General features: G+C 36.6%; 5 protein-coding genes across 9 annotated transcripts; 3 read left to right on the forward strand and 2 right to left on the reverse strand.

Annotated features, from left to right (window-relative positions):
* The first annotated feature begins 504 nt into the window (after positions 1-504).
* On the forward strand, positions 505-2003 carry LOC108568019. The gene is made up of 2 exons (XM_017928864.1): positions 505-953; positions 1010-2003. Exons 1-2 carry the CDS (start codon positions 825-827, stop codon positions 1826-1828), a joined length of 948 nt encoding a protein of 315 aa, XP_017784353.1. The 5' UTR covers positions 505-824; the 3' UTR covers positions 1829-2003.
* A 1071-nt stretch (positions 2004-3074) lies between these two features.
* On the reverse strand, positions 3075-4340 carry LOC108568017. Of its 3 annotated transcripts, none has more exons than XM_017928859.1 (3): positions 4254-4340; positions 4055-4178; positions 3075-3993 (listed from the first exon to the last, which is right to left on the reverse strand). In XM_017928859.1, the coding sequence occupies exons 2-3, from the start codon at positions 4157-4159 to the stop codon at positions 3175-3177; spliced, it is 924 nt and encodes a 307-aa protein (XP_017784348.1). In that variant the 5' UTR covers positions 4160-4178; positions 4254-4340; the 3' UTR covers positions 3075-3174. The 3 variants fall into 3 exon arrangements, with proteins under 3 accessions (XP_017784348.1, XP_017784350.1, XP_017784349.1); XM_017928861.1 differs by having other exon boundaries at positions 4260-4334; XM_017928860.1 differs by having other exon boundaries at positions 4055-4335.
* Positions 4341-5692: 1352 nt separating this feature from the next.
* LOC108568068 (beta-1,3-galactosyltransferase brn) lies at positions 5693-6958 on the forward strand. The gene has a single exon (XM_017928970.1). It carries the CDS (start codon positions 5819-5821, stop codon positions 6905-6907), a length of 1089 nt encoding a protein of 362 aa, XP_017784459.1. The 5' UTR covers positions 5693-5818; the 3' UTR covers positions 6908-6958.
* A 65-nt stretch (positions 6959-7023) lies between these two features.
* LOC108568070 (13 kDa deflagellation-inducible protein-like) lies at positions 7024-7893 on the reverse strand. 2 transcript variants are annotated; one of them, XM_017928971.1, is made up of 3 exons: positions 7509-7893; positions 7247-7446; positions 7024-7191 (listed from the first exon to the last, which is right to left on the reverse strand). In XM_017928971.1, exons 1-3 carry the CDS (start codon positions 7558-7560, stop codon positions 7087-7089), a joined length of 357 nt encoding a protein of 118 aa, XP_017784460.1. In that variant the 5' UTR covers positions 7561-7893; the 3' UTR covers positions 7024-7086. The 2 variants fall into 2 exon arrangements, with proteins under 2 accessions (XP_017784460.1, XP_017784461.1); XM_017928972.1 differs by having other exon boundaries at positions 7108-7197.
* Positions 7894-8276: 383 nt separating this feature from the next.
* On the forward strand, positions 8277-21436 carry LOC108568067 (retinoic acid receptor RXR-alpha-B). 2 transcript variants are annotated; one of them, XM_017928969.1, is made up of 7 exons: positions 8277-8452; positions 16980-17283; positions 19855-19959; positions 20279-20480; positions 20541-20761; positions 20827-20960; positions 21031-21436. In XM_017928969.1, exons 1-7 carry the CDS (start codon positions 8434-8436, stop codon positions 21279-21281), a joined length of 1236 nt encoding a protein of 411 aa, XP_017784458.1. In that variant the 5' UTR covers positions 8277-8433; the 3' UTR covers positions 21282-21436. The 2 variants fall into 2 exon arrangements, with proteins under 2 accessions (XP_017784458.1, XP_017784457.1); XM_017928968.1 differs by lacking the exon at positions 8277-8452 and adding an exon at positions 14221-14943.
* The last annotated feature ends 820 nt before the right edge of the window (positions 21437-22256 follow it).

Genomic DNA, 22256 nt, shown 5'->3' on the forward strand with positions numbered 1-22256 from the left:
CTGAATTTAAATTTAAAACTCGTAACATCCATCTGGAACTATTCTTTTTTTCGTGGCTTTAGTATCACGAAAATCTGATACGAAAGGTCGTTGGTTCAATTCCCAAAAACCAACAAAAATGTGTGCTGTTAAATCTGAAAGGGGTAGAAATAGGGCCGGAAGAGATTTATATCAATAAATAAATTGATATAAATCTCTTTTATATATATTCATTTTTTCAATAATACACCTATAGCAGAGTTTGAAGCAATTTAGTTTCTTAAAAATATCTCTCCCAACTTCTATCAATCTTTATTTTTTAAATGGAGTCGGGGGACGTCGGATATACGGAACTGCGAGGGGAGATGAACATTAATAAATAATAAATTATTGATTTATTTTCATATGAACCTTAAGTTAGTTTTCAATAATCAATATTGTTGTATACAGATACAGATGAGTACAATCACTTATATTATTTTATCTATTGATTTGTCGATTTTTTTTATTGATTTATTTATTTTGTTAATCGTTGACTGTATTCAACCGCGCACTAAATAGCATGCTTCCACAATTTTCATAGTGGAAGAAATATAAGAGTAAGTGAACAATGTGAATAATTGGACAACATTGAACAAGTGGAATTTTGGTTTAATAAATAAAATGACCCCTGCAGTGAAACTAAGCTGATTTTACATTATGACGAGCCGTAACAATTATTTACATAAATACTTTTTGAACAACTTAAATAATTTAATGTGATGAATGTTATAGCTATTAGAAGAAGGTGTTGATAATTTGAATTATTCATCTGCAAAACTAATAACATTAAAAATTTAAAAAAAATGGAAAATACATTAATCCCACAATTGAGAACTATAAAGTGTAATCTCATTAACTTAAGCCAAACAACACCATTTCCAGTGGTTGTATGTGAAACTCAAGAGAATTTCGATGAAGAAATTGCCGAAAATGTAAGTATTTTTGTTGGATTTTCTCAATTGATATAATCACTATTTCTTTGTTATAGTTGTTGTATGATTGCGAAAACCTTATAGAACAGATAGAATTTCGGCAGTGCGGATTGCTGAACAGGCACTCGAAGGTGTTGGAGAATTTTGCTTCGAAAATATCCGAGATGAAGGATCTCAGATGTTCAGAGAATATCGAGGTGGACAAATTCGTGAAGAAAGTTGTGGATTCGACCAACATTATGGACTCTTTGTTACCCAACTTAAAGATGGACATCGAGTACCTGTGGCAACGACAACTGTACATCAGCAAATATATTTCAGATACGCACAAATTCATTAGATCGAAAGATGAATCTCTGTGGAAGAAGGTCGCAACAGTGAATTTGAGATATTGTTACAATGTGGGATACATCAAATACAGACAGTTAGATAATAACCTGGATGAGATCCAGTACGCTCTGAAGACGTCGCTTCAAATGTTGATAAGATCAATAGACATAATCGAAAATGCCATCAACTACATCAGACGCATCGATGAGTGCATGCTGCAAAGCAAGTGCTACGTGCAAGAGTATTTGACGTTCAACGTGAAACCGAATTCGACGATTGAATTGATTTTAATGAGATCCCTGGATAAAGGTAATTGCTTGGAGAGGAGATCATTTTGCTTAAAAGAGTTAATTGATTTGAAGAAGGAACGCGTCCAGATTGGACGCTGCTTATCGAAGCTCTACGATTTCGTTTTAAGCTTTCACGGAGACTTTTGGTTCTTCGAATCTCTCCGATTGTTCAACGCGCTCGAAATCCTCTACAACAACGACATGAAGCTGCACTCAATCGAAAGCAAAATTAAGAAGGTCCTGAAAAAAAGCTGAAGAAATAATGTTGTGCCTTCTGACAATATTTTAGTTTTAAAATGAATACGAAGTTTATTCTTTGAATTTATGTTTCAACAATTTTAAAATGCTAGCAAAAAAATAACAAAAACGTGTGATATTGAATTTTTTTAAATTTCTCTCTCGTGTGATATTTAAGAAGATTGTATCGTATTTTTTAGGGTTTGTACAAAAAACATCTTTTCTACAAAGCCTGTTTTCAAATTTTCATTCATAAAATTCTTGAATATTATATAAAACTGTAAGAAAATAAAATTTACTTCATACATAACTATATAGAAAAACGAATATCAATAAAATATTACTCTATTGAAATATGATTTCAAAAAGGAAAGAATGTAGACGATTTATTTCTGAAACAGGTCTATGTTTTGCAAGCTATGGCTTGATTTTCTTCTTCGTCGCTTTGTTCATCATTGTATTTATTATTATTTATTGAATAATTTGGATACAATCTTGGAAATATTTGTCCAGATAACTTAATAAGCACATAAATACTATTTATGCGGAGGTTGATTATGCCCCCTCCCCAAACGTGTTAGATATCCTCACTCATATTTTTTTCTTAGCACACAATGTTTTTTTCTTACAATTTTTTTCTTGTGAAGTCACCACCCTGCTCTCACAATTATTTGTATGTCAACCCACATTTTTTTTTGTGGAATGTTGTATTAAAATTGTACCTTACCCATACATTGCGGACCCCCACTGCACAGGCACTCAAAATCCAAAAGATGACACTGTATTTATATATAGTTAGTTTCATAGGCGGTCGAGGTTCGTGCTGAAAATTCATTAAAAATAAGACCGAGAAAGAAGTAAAATTTGGAGAGATAGTTGAATTAAAGATATGGATGTTACACAGGAATTGGATCCATCGACCAATTCTGTCGCCGACGCGAACTAAGACGCTCACCTGAAGAAGGTGAACGATGAGAAGGCGGAGTTGTGGAAAACAACTTTGAATTTGAATCAGCTCTCCGTGTACGACAAAGACGATGACGAGACATACCTCGCCAAAGTTTTCGGCGAGAAGAACAGGAAAGATTCGCAACTTAAGGAGATCCTGAGGGATTCGATGATCTTGGTGGCTAAACGTCGTGAATTCGATATAGAAAACATCGAACTCTATCAGCGGCACATTGAAAATATTTTAGCAATAAAGGAATAAGATGTGAGCGTACACATAATATACTTTTATTATTATCATTATAATCAATCATGTATCAAAATTGAAAACTTATATTAATCTTACAAATATAAAATGTTTGTTGCATCGGATATTAAATTTCACATCCGATTGCCTTCATTTTCTTGACTTTAAATCATAAAGTCATTGAATTCATCGAAATTTGTGATTCGATCGAGTGCAATTGTAAATCGTACGAGCACAGAAGACTAAAATTCGCGATAGACTCTCCGACAGTCTGCAACAAGTCATGCGATTCTTGCAAATTACAAATGACCTCTTTCAAGTCGTTCAAACTCTCCTCTAGATCGGCGTATTCCATCCACACCTCGTGCAATTCCTCGAAGCAAAACTCGCGGCGATCATCGCAATTCGTCATCTCCAGCGATCTAAGCAGGATCATCTCGATCCTCGGGTTCGGATTCTCAACGGATTCCCTGAAATCCTTCAAATAACTTCCATCTAAAACGATGTAACTCTTAACATTGTCCATGTAATCCATCACCATATCGAGTTGGGAAATTGCTTTTGCCTGCTCTAGCAGCAACTCCTTAACGTATTTAAGCACCTCGTGTAGGCCGCAGTTAACTTTGCAGTATTTCGTATGGACGATCTTGTACAATTTATTCAAATCCTCCAGACACTCCCGTTTCTTCCAGCTCACAGTCTCGTGCCTAATGCCGGCGTGCAAATGCAATACTTCTTTCGAAGTGCTCCGCAAAAAATTCTCCAAACTATCGACATCAATTTTCAAACTGGGCAGAAGGTAATCCATCCCGATGCACGAATCCATCCGGTGTTTAATATTTTCAGATACAATGGGATTGGAACAACTGAAGTTCTTGAACTGCTCCAAGTGTGAGGCGATGTTCTTAAACATCTTCGCAGTCCACTTCAAATCTTTGCATTTCTGCATTTCAACGTGCTTTATAATATTAACGCATTCGCGCACCATCTGCAAATCAATAAATACAATCTTCATATTCCTTTTAAAGAAAAACATCAATTCTACTCACGTCTTTCGTTTGAGAATCGTCCAATTTCAATGGACATTCGCATAAATCATTTACATTTTTCCTCAACTCGCCGAGTTCAAACACAAACATTGATTGATCGTTCATTCTGGACAATCACTGCTTTCTTTATCGTTCAAGATCAAGACATCACCAATAAATTAACTAATTAAGATACTTCATTATCAACACTATAACGTACCTATACAATTTCCAAATATTCGACGCTCACACTGACACAACGAATAGCAACATATTGTTTAATGCAACAATAATAACTAGACAAATAATGGAGTTTCAATTATATTAGTTTATAAATAATTCTGAAAATAAAATTATTTAAAAAATCGCAATTTTATCAAAATCAATATGTACTGTTTTTTTTTCAATAGGATTTAAATAAACAGTCTGCAACATCAGTGTAGTTTCGTGTAGAATAGTGCGCGGTCTTTTATTTATCGAATTATAAATATTATTATGATGGAGTCATTTGAGCAGAAACTGGAAACATTGAAGAAATCTGTTGTATTGATTTCGCAAGAGATTGATAATGAATGTTTGCAGAAAAATAGACAAGCGTATTTAGTAGTAAGCGAAATTAAATAAATAGTTTCGTTTTTGTTCACAATTGAATTTGCTTCAGTTACACGAAAATTGCGAGAGTCTGATTAAGGCTATGATAGTGCAAGAATGCGAACGACTCCTTCACGAATCCGAAATTTTGGGCAAATTCGCTCTAACCGTTAATGTTGCAAATGGATATTGAATACCTGAGCAAATACCTGATCAAGATAACCGAGAGGATATTGGATTCACACGAGAAACCGCGCGATATTGATGCGACTCGCGTAAAAATGTTTTGTACAATGGAATTGACAAATTGTTACGAGGACGGATACGAAAAGTACAGCAAGATTGGTTTGGATCTCAAGATGCTGCACAGTTTCGTGAAGGATGTGCTTATGGATTTGTGCTCGACCATAGATGGATTGGTAAACGTTTTCGCGGAGATGGATCTTGCTGATATGGATAACGATGATTACGTTCAAAGTTTTATTTGGATTTCATCTGAGTGTTATGTTGAAATCTCTAGAACTTGATGTCCGAGACCGTTTTCTTCGAGGATTCAGTGGTCTTGCTTTATGATATTATTTTCAGTTTCCGGTCGGACCTGTCCTTCTTCGAATCGCTGCGACTGTCGGGGAACTTAAACCTTCTGTATAAATATGATATGGAATTGCACTACTTGAATATGACTAAAAAATATATAGAAGACTACAAGAAAAATAACAAATTTTAATAAATTTGTTTAAACTGTAATGATTGTGGATAATGATGACTGAAAAAAAATCGACATTTCCTCAATACATTGTAATATGATGACGCTTTGCATTTATATTTTTCATATGTATTGCCTGTATTGAAAAAAAAATGTTAAATTTTGAGTTATACTTGTTTTTTAGGTAACTCTATTTTTTTAAATGGAATTAGTCATTAGTTAACATAAAAAGTACAAAAAATTTATATTTAATATATTTTTTGAAAGAATCCCAAAATGTAAAACTTAATTTTAAAGATTTGAAATAATCTCATATAGGCAAACAGCGCACAGTTCAAAAAACCTTTGACGTTTCGCAGCTATCTTCAGATAAGATTTGGTAAACACCGTAGTTGGTTGAAGGAAGTGGCAAGAAGAAAGAAAAGAGACAAAGAGGATTTTTGGAAGTAAGATTTCCACAGAAATAATGTGCGTTGAGTACGATTTCAATGAAGCGCACGATGCAACAACATAACGTATTCATGCTGCCATCGTCGGCAAAGAGAAAAATCAAGTACGTCCTTTTAGCATTGGTTCTTTTGTTCGCTGCGAAGCTGTTCGGTCTGACGACTCTCTTCTTTGAGAAGGACTTCCACAAGAACTTCCGGTATCCGTACGATGGGCCCCTCGAGGAGTTCATCGATCAGCTGAAGAACGATGAAAAGCCGATGGTGAAACCAATCAATTTTTATCCCTATCCCTACATCTACAATCAAACAAAGAAATGTGTGGGAAACGACGAAGTGAGGCTCGTGTATTTGGTGAAATCCGCACCAGAGCACTTCAACAGGAGGATAGCCATCAGGGAGAGCTGGGGCTTTGAGAAGAGGTTCTCTGATGTGGAGATACGCAGAGTTTTCCTTCTGGGTTATCAGAATAAGAACATTCAAAGCCTGTTGGATGAAGAACAAAAAAAGTTTGGTGATCTGCTGCAAGCAAATTTTACAGATTCATATTTCAATAATACCATAAAAACCATGATCGGTTTAAAGTGGGCCTATAACAATTGCAAGAAGGCCAAATACTTCATGCTGACAGACGACGATTATTACGTTTCTACGAAAAACGTACTTAGGTATTTGAGAAACCCAGCAAATTACCCTGCCTATTTGGAATTGAATAAAGTGAAGAGGCAGATTGACATGGAGCTTCCAGATGATGTAAAATTGTATACAGGGTTCGTGTTCAACTCGAAGCCCCACAGGCACGTTTTCAGCAAATGGTTCGTGAATCTCAACGAGTACCCGTACGATAGATGGCCCCCTTACGTCACGGCCGGAGCCGTTCTCTTCTCGCGGAGCGCCATGATAGACATGTACTTGGCGAGTTTTTACACTCATCACTTCCGATTTGACGATATCTACTTGGGATTGCTTGCGTTGAAAACGCACATTGAGCCCTTCCATTCCGACGAATTTCATTACTACAAGAAGTCGTACAGCAAAGATGATTACAGATTTACTGTCGCGTCGCACGGATTCTTACCTGGCGAGATGCTGCAAGCTTGGAACGAACAGAAATCTCTAGGAAATGCTTAGCATTAGAAGCAATTTGTAAATACTCATGTAAATAAATGGATTTAACTTTTATTGACTGCAGCGAAATTTTAGAACACCTTGCTCTAGATTTCATCTGGTCATAAATCAAACATTAAACAAGACATTTGATTATTTAAAATTTCTTTAATAAATAAAATAGTTACAAGATACTTAAAACGTTATTCATACATTGTTTGGGACTTTTTCTTCCTCGTCACTATACCATCCAACTTATTTGCCTCATGCTGTGCCAAGTTTAGCAATGTTTGGGATGTTTCCAAAATCTACAACTGAAAATGTTCATATTTTTTCTTACTCAAAACATTGCAATTAATCAACCTTTTTAAATCCCTGCTCAGTATCTTTGATAGCCTTATCGTAGTTATCCCTGAGCATTTTGTTAGTCTCCAAACTGGCATTAATCAAATTCAATTTATTCTGCAAACACTTCATGTTCTTCTCCACCACCAGTTTGTCAGCTTCCTCCTTACCAATCACCTCCTGCAGATGAATCCGTTGCCTCTTCAGGTCTTCCAAACCTAAAATTGTGAGAGATTAAAACACTACCCAATCAATTTTAATTTCCCTCAGTTTACTTTACACTTTACTAGCTCTTGGTTGTAGGTCTGCAAAGCCGCACCCTGTTCCGACATCCTGCAGTAGGATACTTAAAATAGTCTAATAAAATATTGAAACAGTAGGAATAAAAAGAAAAACGGAAAAAAAGAAAGCGGTTAAATATTAGTTTGAATTGTTATGGCCACCAATGGCCACTTGCATGATGACACTCGGTCTACCAACTGAATAATTTTGTGGTAATGATTAATTATTAAGGAGGGCGGCCGTAGCCGTGTGGCTATGGTCGCCTGTATCACGAACATCTGATACGAAATGTCGTTGGTTCAATTCCGAAAATCAACAAAAATTTGTGGTGGCTGTTAAACCCGAAAGGGGTAGAAATAGGGCCGGAGAGATTTATATCAATAAATAAATTGATATAAATCTCTATTTTAAAAAAAAAAAAAAAAAAAAAAAAAAAAAAAAAAAAAAAAAAAATTAATTATTAATTGATTTTATTGGTTAAATTATATTGTAACTCCTTTAATAGGTGAAAGAAGTTTGATGAGTTTATATCGGCAAATCGATTTTTTTAAGTTGTTAATGCGGTTTCATCGTTATGAAAGTAAAAGATTCGAGAAAATTTATTTTTAATTAAGGTATAAAGTTGAGGGAATTTTAATTAAGTACTTTTTGATTTGAGATTGTTTTAAGAGTCTAAAAGAAATTCGGATTAGTTTGGTTTCGCTGGTTATGCAGTGATACGGTGTTGATATGTGCGATGTATTGCCTATGTTTCCTGTTTGACAGGTCTTGATGTGTGCTGGGCGCCATCGCGTTCGGCCATGTTTACGGTGCGAAAAGTAGGCTGTTGTGTTTGTGAGTGCGTGCAATTGTTTCGGTGGTGAATAGGTTGAAGTAACGGAGGTGAATTCAATTTGGTTGGTGGGTTGCACCGAGCGGAGGACATGGAATCATCGGAGAGAGGTAAGTGGGGTCCATTCTGTTAGCATTCCTGCGAACCCCGAAAATGACATACATACAATCAAGCAAAGGGCAATGGCAAAGTCAGGGTCGGCACATTTGGTTCACTGACCGCCTTTCCCTCGCCGGACCGGATCTACTTCGAGATTTTCGCGCATACCCTCCAAGGAAATGAACAATTTCCCAATTTTTCAATACATTTCTATTGGAAACCTCCATCTGTGACAATAATTCATGCAAACCAAGCGTATATAAGTTAACCCAAATTCCAATACGACGACGTCTTCAGTAAAAATAAATAATGAAAGGTAAAGAAAATCGTAATAATTTTTGATCAACAACATTTTAAACAAACATGAGTTGTTGCTAGTAATTGTTTCATTCCAAAACGCAGTGTTGGCTACGATAATCTGGCGAGCTAAAGGTAATACGAAAATTATGCTGGCTGCAAATGTCCAAGGTTAGTTCGGCGATTCACCAACAGGTGTCACGAATTTCTACTTTAATTAATTTATATTTTAAATAATAATGGAAAGTATTCGACATTTGCTTTTATTTGTTCATACATTATCTTTTCAACTATGGTTAAAAACATTCAGTTACTAAATATTAACGAAATCGTGTTAAATATGGTTACGCAGAAATAGATATCTAATTAGTTTTATAGTTACTTTATAACGTTATAATATTGAATTAATATCTTGCAAAGCTATAAAATATCAATTAAATTAATATGCAAATAAAAATAAAAACTGATTTATCAAAATTTGTTTAATTGTGAAAATTCGAGATTATGATTTTTGACGCGAATGAAGGATTTATTCAGAGAAATGTTTTTTTAGCGTTTTTCTATAGAGACATCGAAATGGCTCGTGAAAATATATTAAATATGCTTCTGTTTGGGAGAAAAAACAGGTGACCCAGTTTTGCGGTGGGGGTGGTCTAGTTTAATTGCAGCGCAACATCCGAATGTTTCATCGGAATAAGCCAACTGCAGCGCTAAAATCAATGGTACCGATGAAATATTCAGATACAAAATATGCCAATCAATTTCAATTTCGAAAACGCTGCATTGAAATCTATATAATTAATGTTTCATGTTTAACGAGTTTAATCCGTTTTAAAATTTCCGGTTTTTTACTCGTATAGTGAAACATATTCAAAAATACACATAATATGTGTACACAAGTTTTAAAAATGATGTAGCAGGTGCGCAATCCGGGACTTCTCTTCTTATCGTCACTCGTTATGCGAATGATCGTTCGTTAAGCGAGTCATTTTTCTTACAATTCATTTTGCTCGCTAAGCGAGGTTCCACTGTACTGTTAACATGTATCATCATATAGTATTAAGTATTAATAACTTTTATTGATTATTATATTAGCAATTGTTGCATATGAAATGATTTCATTTTCACGTTCTTGAATCAAATTGAATATTTAACAGGATTTTTTTTAAATAGTTGTAATTGTTTTTTTTTGTTGTTTTTCAGACATTCAATTTAGATAAACTCACTAAATAATTTGTCCGCAAATCAAACATGCAATAACAAATGTTTATTGATCCGTGATACCTTTTAAGTGAACTCGCGAATTTCCGATAATTGGTTGATTTTTTTTGGTTCTTTAACTTTTCAAAGGGCCAGAAATTCCTAAATTTTTTGACCAAAGTGGCCCCACACAGAAAGTTTCAATTTTTCTAAAGGTGGTACAACACCGCCCTTAAAGAGTTAAGGAAACGTGGTGATTTTCTATGTAAATATGATGAACATTGATAAGTAATTTGAGGTGTAACGTCAAACAGTCAATGGAAGGAATTTTCGAAATTGTTTTTGATGATAATGTTGAAGACGGCGTTACCGGTGGTATCTCGTTTATATTGGGCGTTTCATTCAGTTGGAGACTAGAGACTAATCCGTGTGCAGCCGGAATTCGTGATTTATTTGCATTCTACTATCAAAACAGGCATTTAAATTTAGAGGAGAGCAGAAATTAGCTTTTTAAGTAAACCGTCGAAAGCGGTGACGTCTTTTGATGTGAAAGACCCGACCCGCACTTTGATCGCGAAAACAAACGCGCCAAAACAGCGAAAAGAAAACATACAAAAACAAAACTGTAGCGAACAACAAACAAACGAGAGAAGGAAAGAGAGGGAAGTCATGGGGGAAAAAGGTTATGTGTGCACATACACACATCACATATATATAATATGGTGTAGAAGAAGCGCGACGCCCGCAACAAGTTTCTAAAAATAAATTGGGATATTTCTGGCCACGGTTTCCTTTTGGTTTTTGTTTATTTTTTTTGTATTCCTCTCTGCTTTTTTTTCCTCCTCTCCTCTCTCGTTTTGTTCTCGTATATGTTGAGCACACTTGATCTTGTGCATATCTGCAATATATACATGAACGCATTCATACGTCGCCGCTGCCGCATCTGCCAGATGATCTCAAAAAGGAATTTCACATTGAGAAAGGTCAAGATCCATAATACCCAGAAAGCGCGTCCAGAAACCGAGACGCGATTAAAAGGCGGTACGCAAAGCAAATATATAAGCATAAGTACAATAATAACACACACACCACACTACGCAAATAAATAAAATCTTATTTTTTCGGAACAGAACAATAAATACAGAATAAATAAACGCCAACACCACAAAAGCCAAAGAAACGCGTTGAAATAATATTTCATGTTTTTATTTTAGTACAGTAAAAACACGAAAAAAAGGAAATTTATTTATATGTTACTTAAGTATTTATTCAAGAATTTAAAAAAGACATGACTTGAGTAAAATGAAAATCGTATTTTCAAGTTTCCTGAAAATTTGCATTAAAAGTGAAATTTAAAATTAATTTTATAAATTTGGTCGATGAACTTCATTTTTTTACAGATCTTTTACAAATTTCGTAATTCAAAATGCTGTTTGGAATAGTTGCAAGTTTAATTTTTGAAATAATTAAATTTGATATTTTAAAATAACAGCTTGAATGTGTGAATTTCTTATAAAATATACAAGTATTGTTTATAAATTTTGTGTAATTTAATGTCATAGTTTGAATAATTAATTTTTATGTAGTGTCATCTCATTTTAATGAATTACTCATAAATCAGAATGCTTAAAATCAAATCCACATATTCACATGAAAGCTAAATGAACGAAGAATTATAAATTTTATATAATTTGATGCAGACATTAAAAGTACTGTTGATCTGTCAAGTAATTTTAGTCAAACGTCATTGTCACATGCGAATCAGAGTGCAGAAAAACAGAGGCGCATGTTTTTGTTGAAATGAAAGCTTTCGCGTTTCGATTTGTTCGTATCGGGTATATATAAATATTGCTTTTGTTTCGCGTACAGATGCATCGGAGCGGATGCTAGATTGATCTGCCAGCAGACGCGAATCCGATTTTAGATTTGTTATTATTATTGTCGGGAGGGGGCTATAAAAGGGGGCCTAGTTTTCCAAGGTGAACTGGTCGGTCATCCATTTGTTTTTTGCGGTCGTCATCACGCTGATGATGATGATTATCATCATAATTATCAAATGATATCTCGATGCAGGAGTTACGCTCGGAAATGCGCGATTGATGAGGTGGAGCAGATGGAAGAAAAGGATGAGGAAGATCAAGGCATAGCACGGAACAGATCTATGGTCATGGTATGGGCGCATCGACAGGAGGAGGTGACCCAGTTCGGAGAGGCAGCAGCGCGGTTTGGTCTATCGAGCTGCACGACGAATGCATGCATGCAGCAGTAGCAGGAACATCAGCAGCAAGAGCGGCTATGTTTGTACGTTGCCCTTGACCTTGAGCGGTGAACAGAAGGGGATCTCCCCAATCGCTCCTCCTGCCAAATGGTCCCGCGGCCCCCCTCATGCTTCGTGTCAAGGTTGGCTCTTCCTCATTGGTCTTTCGCACGTTACACAACAACTCCGACGATTTCCCGCCGCGCTCTCTTCGCCAACAATAAATTCCGGAATATAACTGAAAACACTGCTCTTTTATTTATTTCCTAATAAACATAATAGACACAATTATGGTCTAGTTAATAAAAAAAATATCAATGTCAATTTCTTAATTGAAATGTCTAAAAAATATTTCCCATTGGCGGAAAGACTTTGGTTACAATTGGTAACTAATAAAGATTTTTTATTATTATTATTTCCCATAAATCAAAAGATAAGAATTTTTTGTTGTCTATTTCCCATATTTTTGTAGAATTTGATTCTATTTCTTTTAAGGCCAATTTTTAAAATAAATTTGTTAATAATTTATAACATACATGGAAGAAAAAAATGATTAAATTGTTTGCGAATTCAATAATATTTTTAACTTTTCTTTTACATTTAGAAAATAACAATTGCTTACAGGCATTTCAAATCGATCAAGAATATTTTATTTAACATTTACTGGAATTCCTTTTTGACAGGCGCTTTAATTATCGTTCTACGACCAACGAAATTCCGCAACAACGCAAGTTTCGCAATTCCGTCCAGACTTTTCCGTTTCTATTTTTTTCTGACAAAAGCGCGGATAATTTTAAGATGTGGGTCGAGACGAGATGAAAAAAAAATTAGAATGAAGATGCATGAAGCAACCTATGATATATGGTCGGTCGTTCGTTCCTTCGTTCTGAATCTCTTGCATTATACGTTTACGTAACATTGGCACATTGGTCGTTCGGTCGTCCCTTTTGCCTACGTTTTAAAAATACGCGGATTTTTTGTTTGTGAAACCGGCCTTGGAAGTGTCGCTCCGTTTTTTTTTGTTTCTCTTCTATTCTTCTGTTTTTTTCGCTCCCCGTCAGCTTTCTTCGACTCTAATCTGCAGAGAGGTCTCCGAGGAGACCGCTCGACCTTCGAACGATTTCCGTTTGCAATTTGCACCGGTGCATTTTGAGAAGACCACACACATAAATTCACGTTTTCGCACAACTCTGAAAAACTACATATACAAACGTTTAGTCCAATCGGAACACCAATTGATCAAGTCAAATCGAACTTTATATTTCATAATTATGATTCTTGACATTTCTCCATTGTTGGAAATCTTTGTTGCTTATGGAAAAAAAAGGAAGCGTCGCATAAAATAAAATGTTTCTGTTCCCGATACAGATTTTCCACTAATTCGTAAAAGGTTAATCGTATTGAATTTCAGCTTACGCAACTCCGCATCCGATACTCTTTCCTTATTGTTACCCTCATTGTATCATTAAGTATCAATTTCGGTTGAGGAATATAAATTAAGTTTTTCTTACACAAATCAGCAGTCTGAATACTTTTCGTATTTCCTACTTATTGCTTCAACAAGTTCCTTTACAAATAATGCGAAATACAGATTTACTCAATATGTCGAGAGTGTCAATTTTGTTACAAAGTATAAATAAAACAAAATATGAAAACTAAGTGTCCAAAATGTTTGCGTACTTGTTAAATTCTGTTTGTGAACATTAATCGAAATATCTTAAGTTATTCTCCCTGAAAATATATTGAAATAGACGCTTAGGAAATACAATTCAATTTAAATGTAAACTAATGTAACAATCATTGTCAAGTTTAGGAGATCGTTGCAGACCAATCCACTGATCATCAATAAGTCATTCAGTCATATATAAATTTGACGCTAAAGTTGGCAGTTGCCGGGTAACGATCACGTCATTTTTGTTGTTGTTGACTTTTCTTGACATTGACAGGTGCGGGTCGGATCATCCGTCTGTTTGCACTCTGTTCTATTTTTTGGAGGTATTTCTCGATAGTTTTGGACAGGTGAATCAGCCGCCGCTCGGCAGTCAGTCTGTGCGGCCGATTTGGTCTGCCGTTGCACGTGTGTGTGCGTGTTTCCTACTATACAAGCGATGAGTTAAGCGCGTGTGTGTGTGTGTTTGAATGCGAGCTGTAGCGCAGCAGTAGTAGTCGTGCAATCGCCGCGACGTTCAGACGTCGGTCGCCAATCTCTGAAGCCTTCAAAGACTCGTAACCAGCGCAAAAAGAACCGACGACAACAACAACAATAGAAGCAGCAAGGAGACCATGTAATTAATTGAAGACGAGCTGCGATATATAATAGACAGTTTGGAAGAAAACAGAAGGAGGAAGCAGCAGCAGAAAAAGAAAACAATGATATCCGATAATATATATTTTCGAAGCAAACAATTTAAAAATATGTAAAGCGAAAGGAATTTTCGGTTTATCGCAGTGCGCCCGTAATAGCCTTCCGACTGTCTGTCTGGCTGATTATTATTGCTTGTTATTTGTTGTTGGCCGCGGAGCCGAAGCCAACGCTCAGTTCCAGCGACGCACGTCGCCGTGGGTGGTGAAATTTGTTGTTGTTCTTAGTTGTTCCTCTGTTCGATCGGTCTGTCGTCGATCGGCGAAGGTGAAGGAAGATGATGAAGAAAGAGAAGCCGATGATGAGCGTCACGGCGATCATCCAGGGCGCCCAGGCCCAGCATTGGGGCCGCGGCCTTGGACTAGGTCCACCCGGACTACCCCTAGGTACCTAATAACCACCCAATCATATTCATTCATACATTCATAATACCCATCACAACCATTATTGAACAACCACCAACGGATAATAGCCAATAGTTAACGAATGAAAAACGATCGACTCTTTTATATATTACAATTCCCAGAGATAAACCAATCTTTACGTTTGCGCATTATCAGCAAATTCGAATAGGAATGGATCTGTGCTATGTGGACGTGAAAAAAAGATTCGTTTAATTGTGTCAATTGGGTGAAAATGCGTCTCTTTAAAATTAACTTTCTATGCACATTTCACAATTAGCTGCAATGATTAATCAATCGCAAGAATTCAGTTCCACGCATATTTCGCTTAATGGTTTCTTAATTATTCGATACGTGATGTCATCGCCGAAATTTCCACAGAAAACAACACTTCACAGACATTTCCTTTAACTCCACGTTTCAATTAGTCGATTCAATTGATACAGCAACTGATTTCTTTCGTCCATGTTATCAAACAATTTGACATTTTAACGTCAGAGTGATTTATTGACTTTCCCACAATTCTAATATTTGATCAGATCCAATAAGAACTCATGCTTCAGCAATAGTGTAATAAGTCAGTATAATTTCATATTCTATAATTTCTTTCTGATTGTTCATGTAAAAATTAAATTTGCACTCTCAACTCGTAAATGTTAACATGACAATTGATTAGAGTGAAATTATATGTGAAACTTAGTGTGTACGAAATATGAGTAATCTCATATTTCCAAATACTTATACAAGCAGAATGAAAATGTTTCTTTGTTACTAGGATAGTCGAGTCTATTAATAGTTATTTGACAAGTATCGTGTAATAAGAGGTCAGTTTAACAATTACATTGAAGGAAATGAAATTTGAATTATTTGCCGAAATTGCAACACAAACACAAGTCTGAGACAAGTAAAGACAAAAATATAAATAAATCAACAAAGTTATCTTCTTCTCTATGTGACAGTTTGCAATTAGCAGTAGCGTCATCACCACCACCGTTTACATTAGAGTAGAGAGTAGTCAAGGTGTGTCGTTAATCTATTGTCATAGACCATGTCAATGGCATCCATTGTTGCAGACGTTGTTTCTTGTTTTTTTTTGTCTGCTCATTTGTTTTTCTTGCTTTACGGATAAATGTGTGCTGCCTTGTCTAGACTTGAGCCGGAGTAGGTGGAATATAAATATTTGCGACAACGATGCCATAATTATCACGACGACAATCTTTGTCTTCTTCTTTTATTATTGTCGTATATAATTTTTCTTTCTTTGTTTCTCTTCCTGCTCCCGCGCGATACACGCTCCGAGCTTCTGATTGTTGTTTTCTTTAATGCACGCATTCGCAAACAGACACACACACATACAATATATACATACAAGTGACACATTAGAACGATCCAAGGTCGCTCTAAAAATACCGAAGCACGAAGGAGATGATGATGATATTGAAGTTGATGATGAATGAACACAAACAATGGACTCGGTTGTTTTTTAAATTTTGTTTTCGTCCACCTCCGCGCGTCGATTATATCGCAAAGAGGGGTACGATATAAAAAAAAGAAAGAGTAAATAATAATAAGAGAAGCGAGCTGCCTGCTTGTGTATGTGCATACAGATCTTGTAATTTTCGAGCTAGTAGCGAGCGCCGTACGAAGAAATTCCAATTAAGTAATTACGTTTTGAACAAGTCCCAAGGTCACTCATAATATGAATCGATTCGCTCCTATTCACACACGGCGTACCGACGCTCGGCTCTCGTATTCAATATTTGCATTCGCCCTGAGAAAAAATAACGCGAGCAACAACAAAAACAATGAATAACAAGAACCTTTGAAATTGAATCAAGGGAGGCGGACGTGGCGATCCGATCGGGCCAATCGTTCTGCAGGGTCGGGTCGGGGCGGTGCTTCGCTCGAGTTCCGCCCCTCCCACTCGGCGTTCCCGTTGTTGATGCTTGTTTTAATTTGCGAATAACCAATTATCAGATGTTTATTTTTAATCTTTTTTTCTTGTTCTTTTGTATCTACAGTTACCGGCTTGACTTTGGACCAGAGCTTGTCGTCGATGGGGTCCATGGGTCCGCAGTCGCCGCTGGATATGAAGCCGGACACGGCCACCCTAATCTCGTCGGGGCAGTTCAGCCCACAAGGCGGCCCCCACAGCCCCGGCTCTTTCTCCATGGCCCACTCGAATATTCTCAGTCCGGGGGGCGGGGGTGGCGGCGCCAAGGGCGTCGGCTCTCCGTATCCCCCGAACCATCCGCTCAGCGGATCCAAACATCTCTGCTCCATCTGCGGAGACCGAGCCAGCGGAAAACATTACGGAGTTTATAGGTGAGAAAAATAAGAACAGAAAATAAAGTTTCCCCTCGCGTCCTTGGCTTAGTCGTCGTATATGCAAATGTTGCTTCCGCCAATTTGTTCTCTCAATGTCGCGCAGGTGTATGTATGAATACATAATATCCACACACACACATACTATTTTTTAAGTTTTTTTTTGTTGCATTTCACATCATGATCGCGCACCTGTCTATTTGACAGCCCGCTAAATAACTACTGCCAAACCGATGCCAAATTTTTGTTTTCTTTCAATAGACTATATCTCCTTTTCACACAACATTTAATATCACCCTTCAGCATAAAAATACATTTTCCACAAATCGCCCGTAACCATTTTATAACAAGCAAAACGTTCGTTTATTTCACCCTACCTATGTCTATGTGAAATATTGATATTTTAATTACATTTTCATTGTATCTACACAAAAGTAAAAAAAAAACGGAAGATTTGTCACTGAAAAATTATTACGCGAAGATGCAAATATCAGACCTCAGATGAGAAAGTTATCAATGTTGCATCGAGCTGCGGGAACGATAGAGCGCATACAATTTACGCTGAACGCGCGCGTTCCGACAATATCAAGGTCGAAGAGCAGAACAACAGAAACTGGTTAACGTCTTTTCCATACTTAGAAAAGACATGAAACACACGAATTTTTTTTCGCCCTCTTTATGCGAAAAGTCGGAAAGAATAAGTAATAAAATACACGCTTAACGAAACAATTAATAGCCACGAACCATGGTACTTTTTTTGTATTTATTTCTGTGTGTCGTCGTATTAAATGCCGTTTATATGTCGAAGACAAATCGATATCGAGGGTTGATTTAAAATATGTGTCAAGGTAGAAAGTAAACACACCCTTGATTCACATCCATCAATTTATATATTTCATCATTATTGTAAGTTTTAAGTTTGTATTTCCGTCGCGTATCGACCGATGCGATTGTGTTTAGCAGTGGTGGTATAGTTCCGCCTGACCTTGCAATCTGGGGGCTGGAAGCTATGATGGGGGGGTAAGATAAAAAAAAATGTTTAATGTGGCCCGCCAAGAACCGACACTTAATTTTTTTAAATGTTTGGCTCTATGATTTTCTCTTTTTAAGTTATGAAGCCATAACTCGTTACTCAGAAAAAAAAAACTGCGGACAATTTAAGGGCCTGAATATTTTGCGCGGGGGACAAATATTTGAAGTTCCGTCACTGGTATTTGGCCAAACTAATATAAATCTTTTGCATTCTTAAATGGAACTAAAATGCATAATGATCATGTCGAGAACAAGGTCATGTTCAAATATTAAGATAGGCGATGCGAGTAAATAGAGATGATGTCTAAATTGGTGGAGACTGTCGCGCGTTTGCAGATCATTACACTTGGATGTGTCATCGAGGTGCGAGCGAAAAGTAATAGCAAGATGCGAGAAGAGCGAGAGAACACGCACGCACACACAGTTGGTTACTTTGTAAGTTGTAATGGGCACATTTCCATCACCGTAAATAATAGATGAATGATTGCGAATGCAAAATAGTGCGAGACGTGGGCGACGACGACGACGTAAAGCGAGACGAAGAATCGAATGAACGAGCGAGAAGGAGATGCACCGACGACGCGAAAAAAACACCTGGGGGACCGCAATTTAGCAGATTAACCTTCGGTTTCATACATAACACACACACACAAAGAAATACGTAGATAAAGTAGAAAAAGATGGCTAAAAAAAGACACCTAAAACTGGCTGTGCTAAGCAGCAGCCATAGAGGATTGGAATATTCGTTTCGGCGAAGGTCGCGAATATTTGCCGTTCGCCAATTGGCCGTCGTCTCTGCTCATTAAAAACGAAATTGCACTTGCACTTTGGGGTCAAGAACGAAGCAACGGAACAACCGAGCACATAAATACATTTCATATTTTGCTTATTTTACTTATTTATTAATCATTGTTCATTTTCGGTACAGACACCGCTACTATTCATAGGCGCAGCGAAGTCACATTAGAAAAACCTTTAAATATGTTTTCGAAATTCTCCGTTCCTTGCTTCGATACTTATTATTATGTTTTGGTGTGCGGATGACCTTGAACGACAGGGGTGGGGACGCCATCCAAGGACGTCACCAACCGAATCGATACCCCGCAATTCATTCATTTGTTTCACGAACCCCTCCGCTTCCTCCGTGTTTATCTGCTGGTTTTTATTTATTCCTACAGATTTTTTGTCTTTTAATCTCTTATCTTAATGACATCATTCGTCATACAATGTAATTTGTTGAGAATAATATTTCTTCATTGTGTTTGTACTACACAAAAATACCTTTCTATTTCCAAGAGATCTATTTACATTAATTTAAATAAACCAAAGAATATCAATAAAGCGTTATTTTTAAATTAGTAATAAAAAAATGTAAAAATATTATATTTCAACGATTCAAATAACTGAAGAAGACTGTTAATTTTCATTTTATATAACATAGCGAAAATTATTTTAAGTTTGTTAACTCGTAATTGTAAAGAGAAGGTATTAATAAATGTGCTGTGTATTTTTCTAATGAATAAAATTTGGGTTTTTCAGTTGCGAAGGATGCAAAGGATTTTTCAAAAGGACCGTCCGCAAAGATCTATCGTACGCCTGCAGAGAGGATAAGAATTGTACAATAGACAAACGACAGCGGAACAGGTATATATAGATTACCATACCTCATCTCGTCGCTCAAAAAATAAAGAAATTTGAAATAAACAAAAAAGACACGGCAGACGGCCGTTTACTATTGATATGCAGATCTTGTGTTGTTTGCTTGTCGAGCAGCCTTTTTTTTTGGAAAGGTGGGAGGTGGTGGCGGCGGCGTCTGTGGCGTCGCGACGCTTTTGTCTGGGCCTACCCCAACGCCTGATCGATAGCAGCAGCTAGTGTGGACGGCGACGATGCCGTTTTTTTTATTAGTATTTTTATACATTACTTGTGTGATGTGTTTTTAAATGTATCGTTCATTTTGCAGATGCCAGTATTGTCGTTATCAGAAATGTTTAGCGATGGGAATGAAGAGAGAGGCAGTGCAGGAGGAGAGACAGAGGACGAAGGAGAGGGACACGTCGGAGGTGGAGTCAACTTCGACCATCAACTCGGAGATGCCGATTGAGAGGATCCTGGAGGCGGAGCGGAGGACAGAATGCAGCAAATCGGAGAAGCCTGAATTAGAAGTGAGCAATCAATATAATTATAGATTTGTGGTAATGATGATGGATAATTCGTCTTTGTAGAATGCCGTCACGAACATATGTCAAGCAACGAACAAGCAATTGTATCAACTGGTGGAGTGGGCGAAGCACATACCGCATTTCACGGGTCTTCCGGTGATGGATCAGGTACTGCTCCTGAGGGCCGGATGGAACGAGCTTCTCATTGCGGCCTTCTCGCATCGCACCACAGAATTCGACGCGAAGGAGGGTATCGTCCTAGCGACGGGCCTTACCATCCACAGGTATGCAACAGAGGAAATGCACTCATCGTGGCTACCTCTTACCACTAATTGATGATTTCCTTTAGGAATTCCGCGCATCAGATCGGCGTTGGCGGCATATTCGACAGGGTTCTCACCGAGCTCGTGTCGAAGATGCGCGAAATGAAGATGGACAAGACGGAGATCGGCTGCCTGCGCTGCATAATCCTATTCAATTCAGGTACATTAAATACAAATCGCGTCAAACGATATCCATTCTAACGACATTTGTGTGGTTTGTTTGTTTACAGATGTGCGCGGTTTAAAGTCGATAAATGAAGTGGAGATATTGAGGGAGAAGGTGTACGCCGTCCTCGAGGAGTACACAAGGACGAAGCATCCCAATGAGCCAGGCCGATTCGCAAAGCTTCTCCTGCGGCTTCCGGCCCTTCGCTCGATCGGGCTCAAATGTTTGGAGCATCTGTTCTTCTTTCGTCTGATTCGGAACGTTCCGATCGACACTTTCCTCAAGGAAATGCTCGAGACTCAGGCCGATGCGTAGACGGTGCTCCATACAATTAAACCCTTCCTCCCAATACACCCATCTCACAAAATGACAACAAAAGAGCGTTAAGCAAACAGAAAATAACAAGCAATTTTGTTGAATTTGGTGCTTACAAAATTCAAGCGATCTATGACAGTTTCGTTTCTAATTTTTAAAATTTTATTATATATATATATATATATATATTCATAAATTATTCTAATTTATTTTATTTGCATACGTGTCCATTATTATTATTTTTATTATTATACAATTATTTTTCTTCAGCTGGAAGCATTCACAGTTGTTCTTAACTTTTTGACTTTCTCGAGTATCTTCAGTTTACGACGCAGTATTTTTTTAACAATTCATTCACGAACATATTTATCTTCTTTTCATTCTCATATATAATTACATTACATATATAACTACATATTATATACGAGCGTATATAAGCAACCCTTGACATATCAAACAAAACACACACCACAAACAAAAAATCCTTTATTATTATTTTTTATTCGAAATTACAATATATTTTCAACGTTATGATACTTTTTTTTTTTAATTTTCTCTTCTAATTAATTATTTTAATTTATGGTCTGTGATTTATTTTTCTCTATTAAATATTATATCAATATTAATATTATTCTTTCGTTAGGGTTAATTTTTACTTATTATTTGGGTATATTTTTACATACATATACGTTCTTTAACTTTCTTTAATAATCAAGACATTCTCATTTCTGAAAGTTGAATCATTTAAATCCAATTTGAATCAATCGTCGGGAACGTTTTGACATAGACTTTAGAGATCTCAAATAATAATAATCTTTGAAACGAAACAATTTCGAAACTTTCCCCCGACTTTCCCTCGTAGATTGCGTGTACCATGTATTAAATACGTTTTTTTTTGGTCAGCGATTGCCGAAATTGTGGATATGTCTAACAAATCTCCGTTAGAGGCGTAAAACTTTAATTAATAATTTTGGG

This window comes from Nicrophorus vespilloides, unplaced genomic scaffold (genome assembly GCF_001412225.1).
Source record: "Nicrophorus vespilloides isolate i.1.1-1 unplaced genomic scaffold, Nicve_v1.0, whole genome shotgun sequence".
Classification (NCBI taxonomy): domain Eukaryota; kingdom Metazoa; phylum Arthropoda; class Insecta; order Coleoptera; family Silphidae; genus Nicrophorus; species Nicrophorus vespilloides.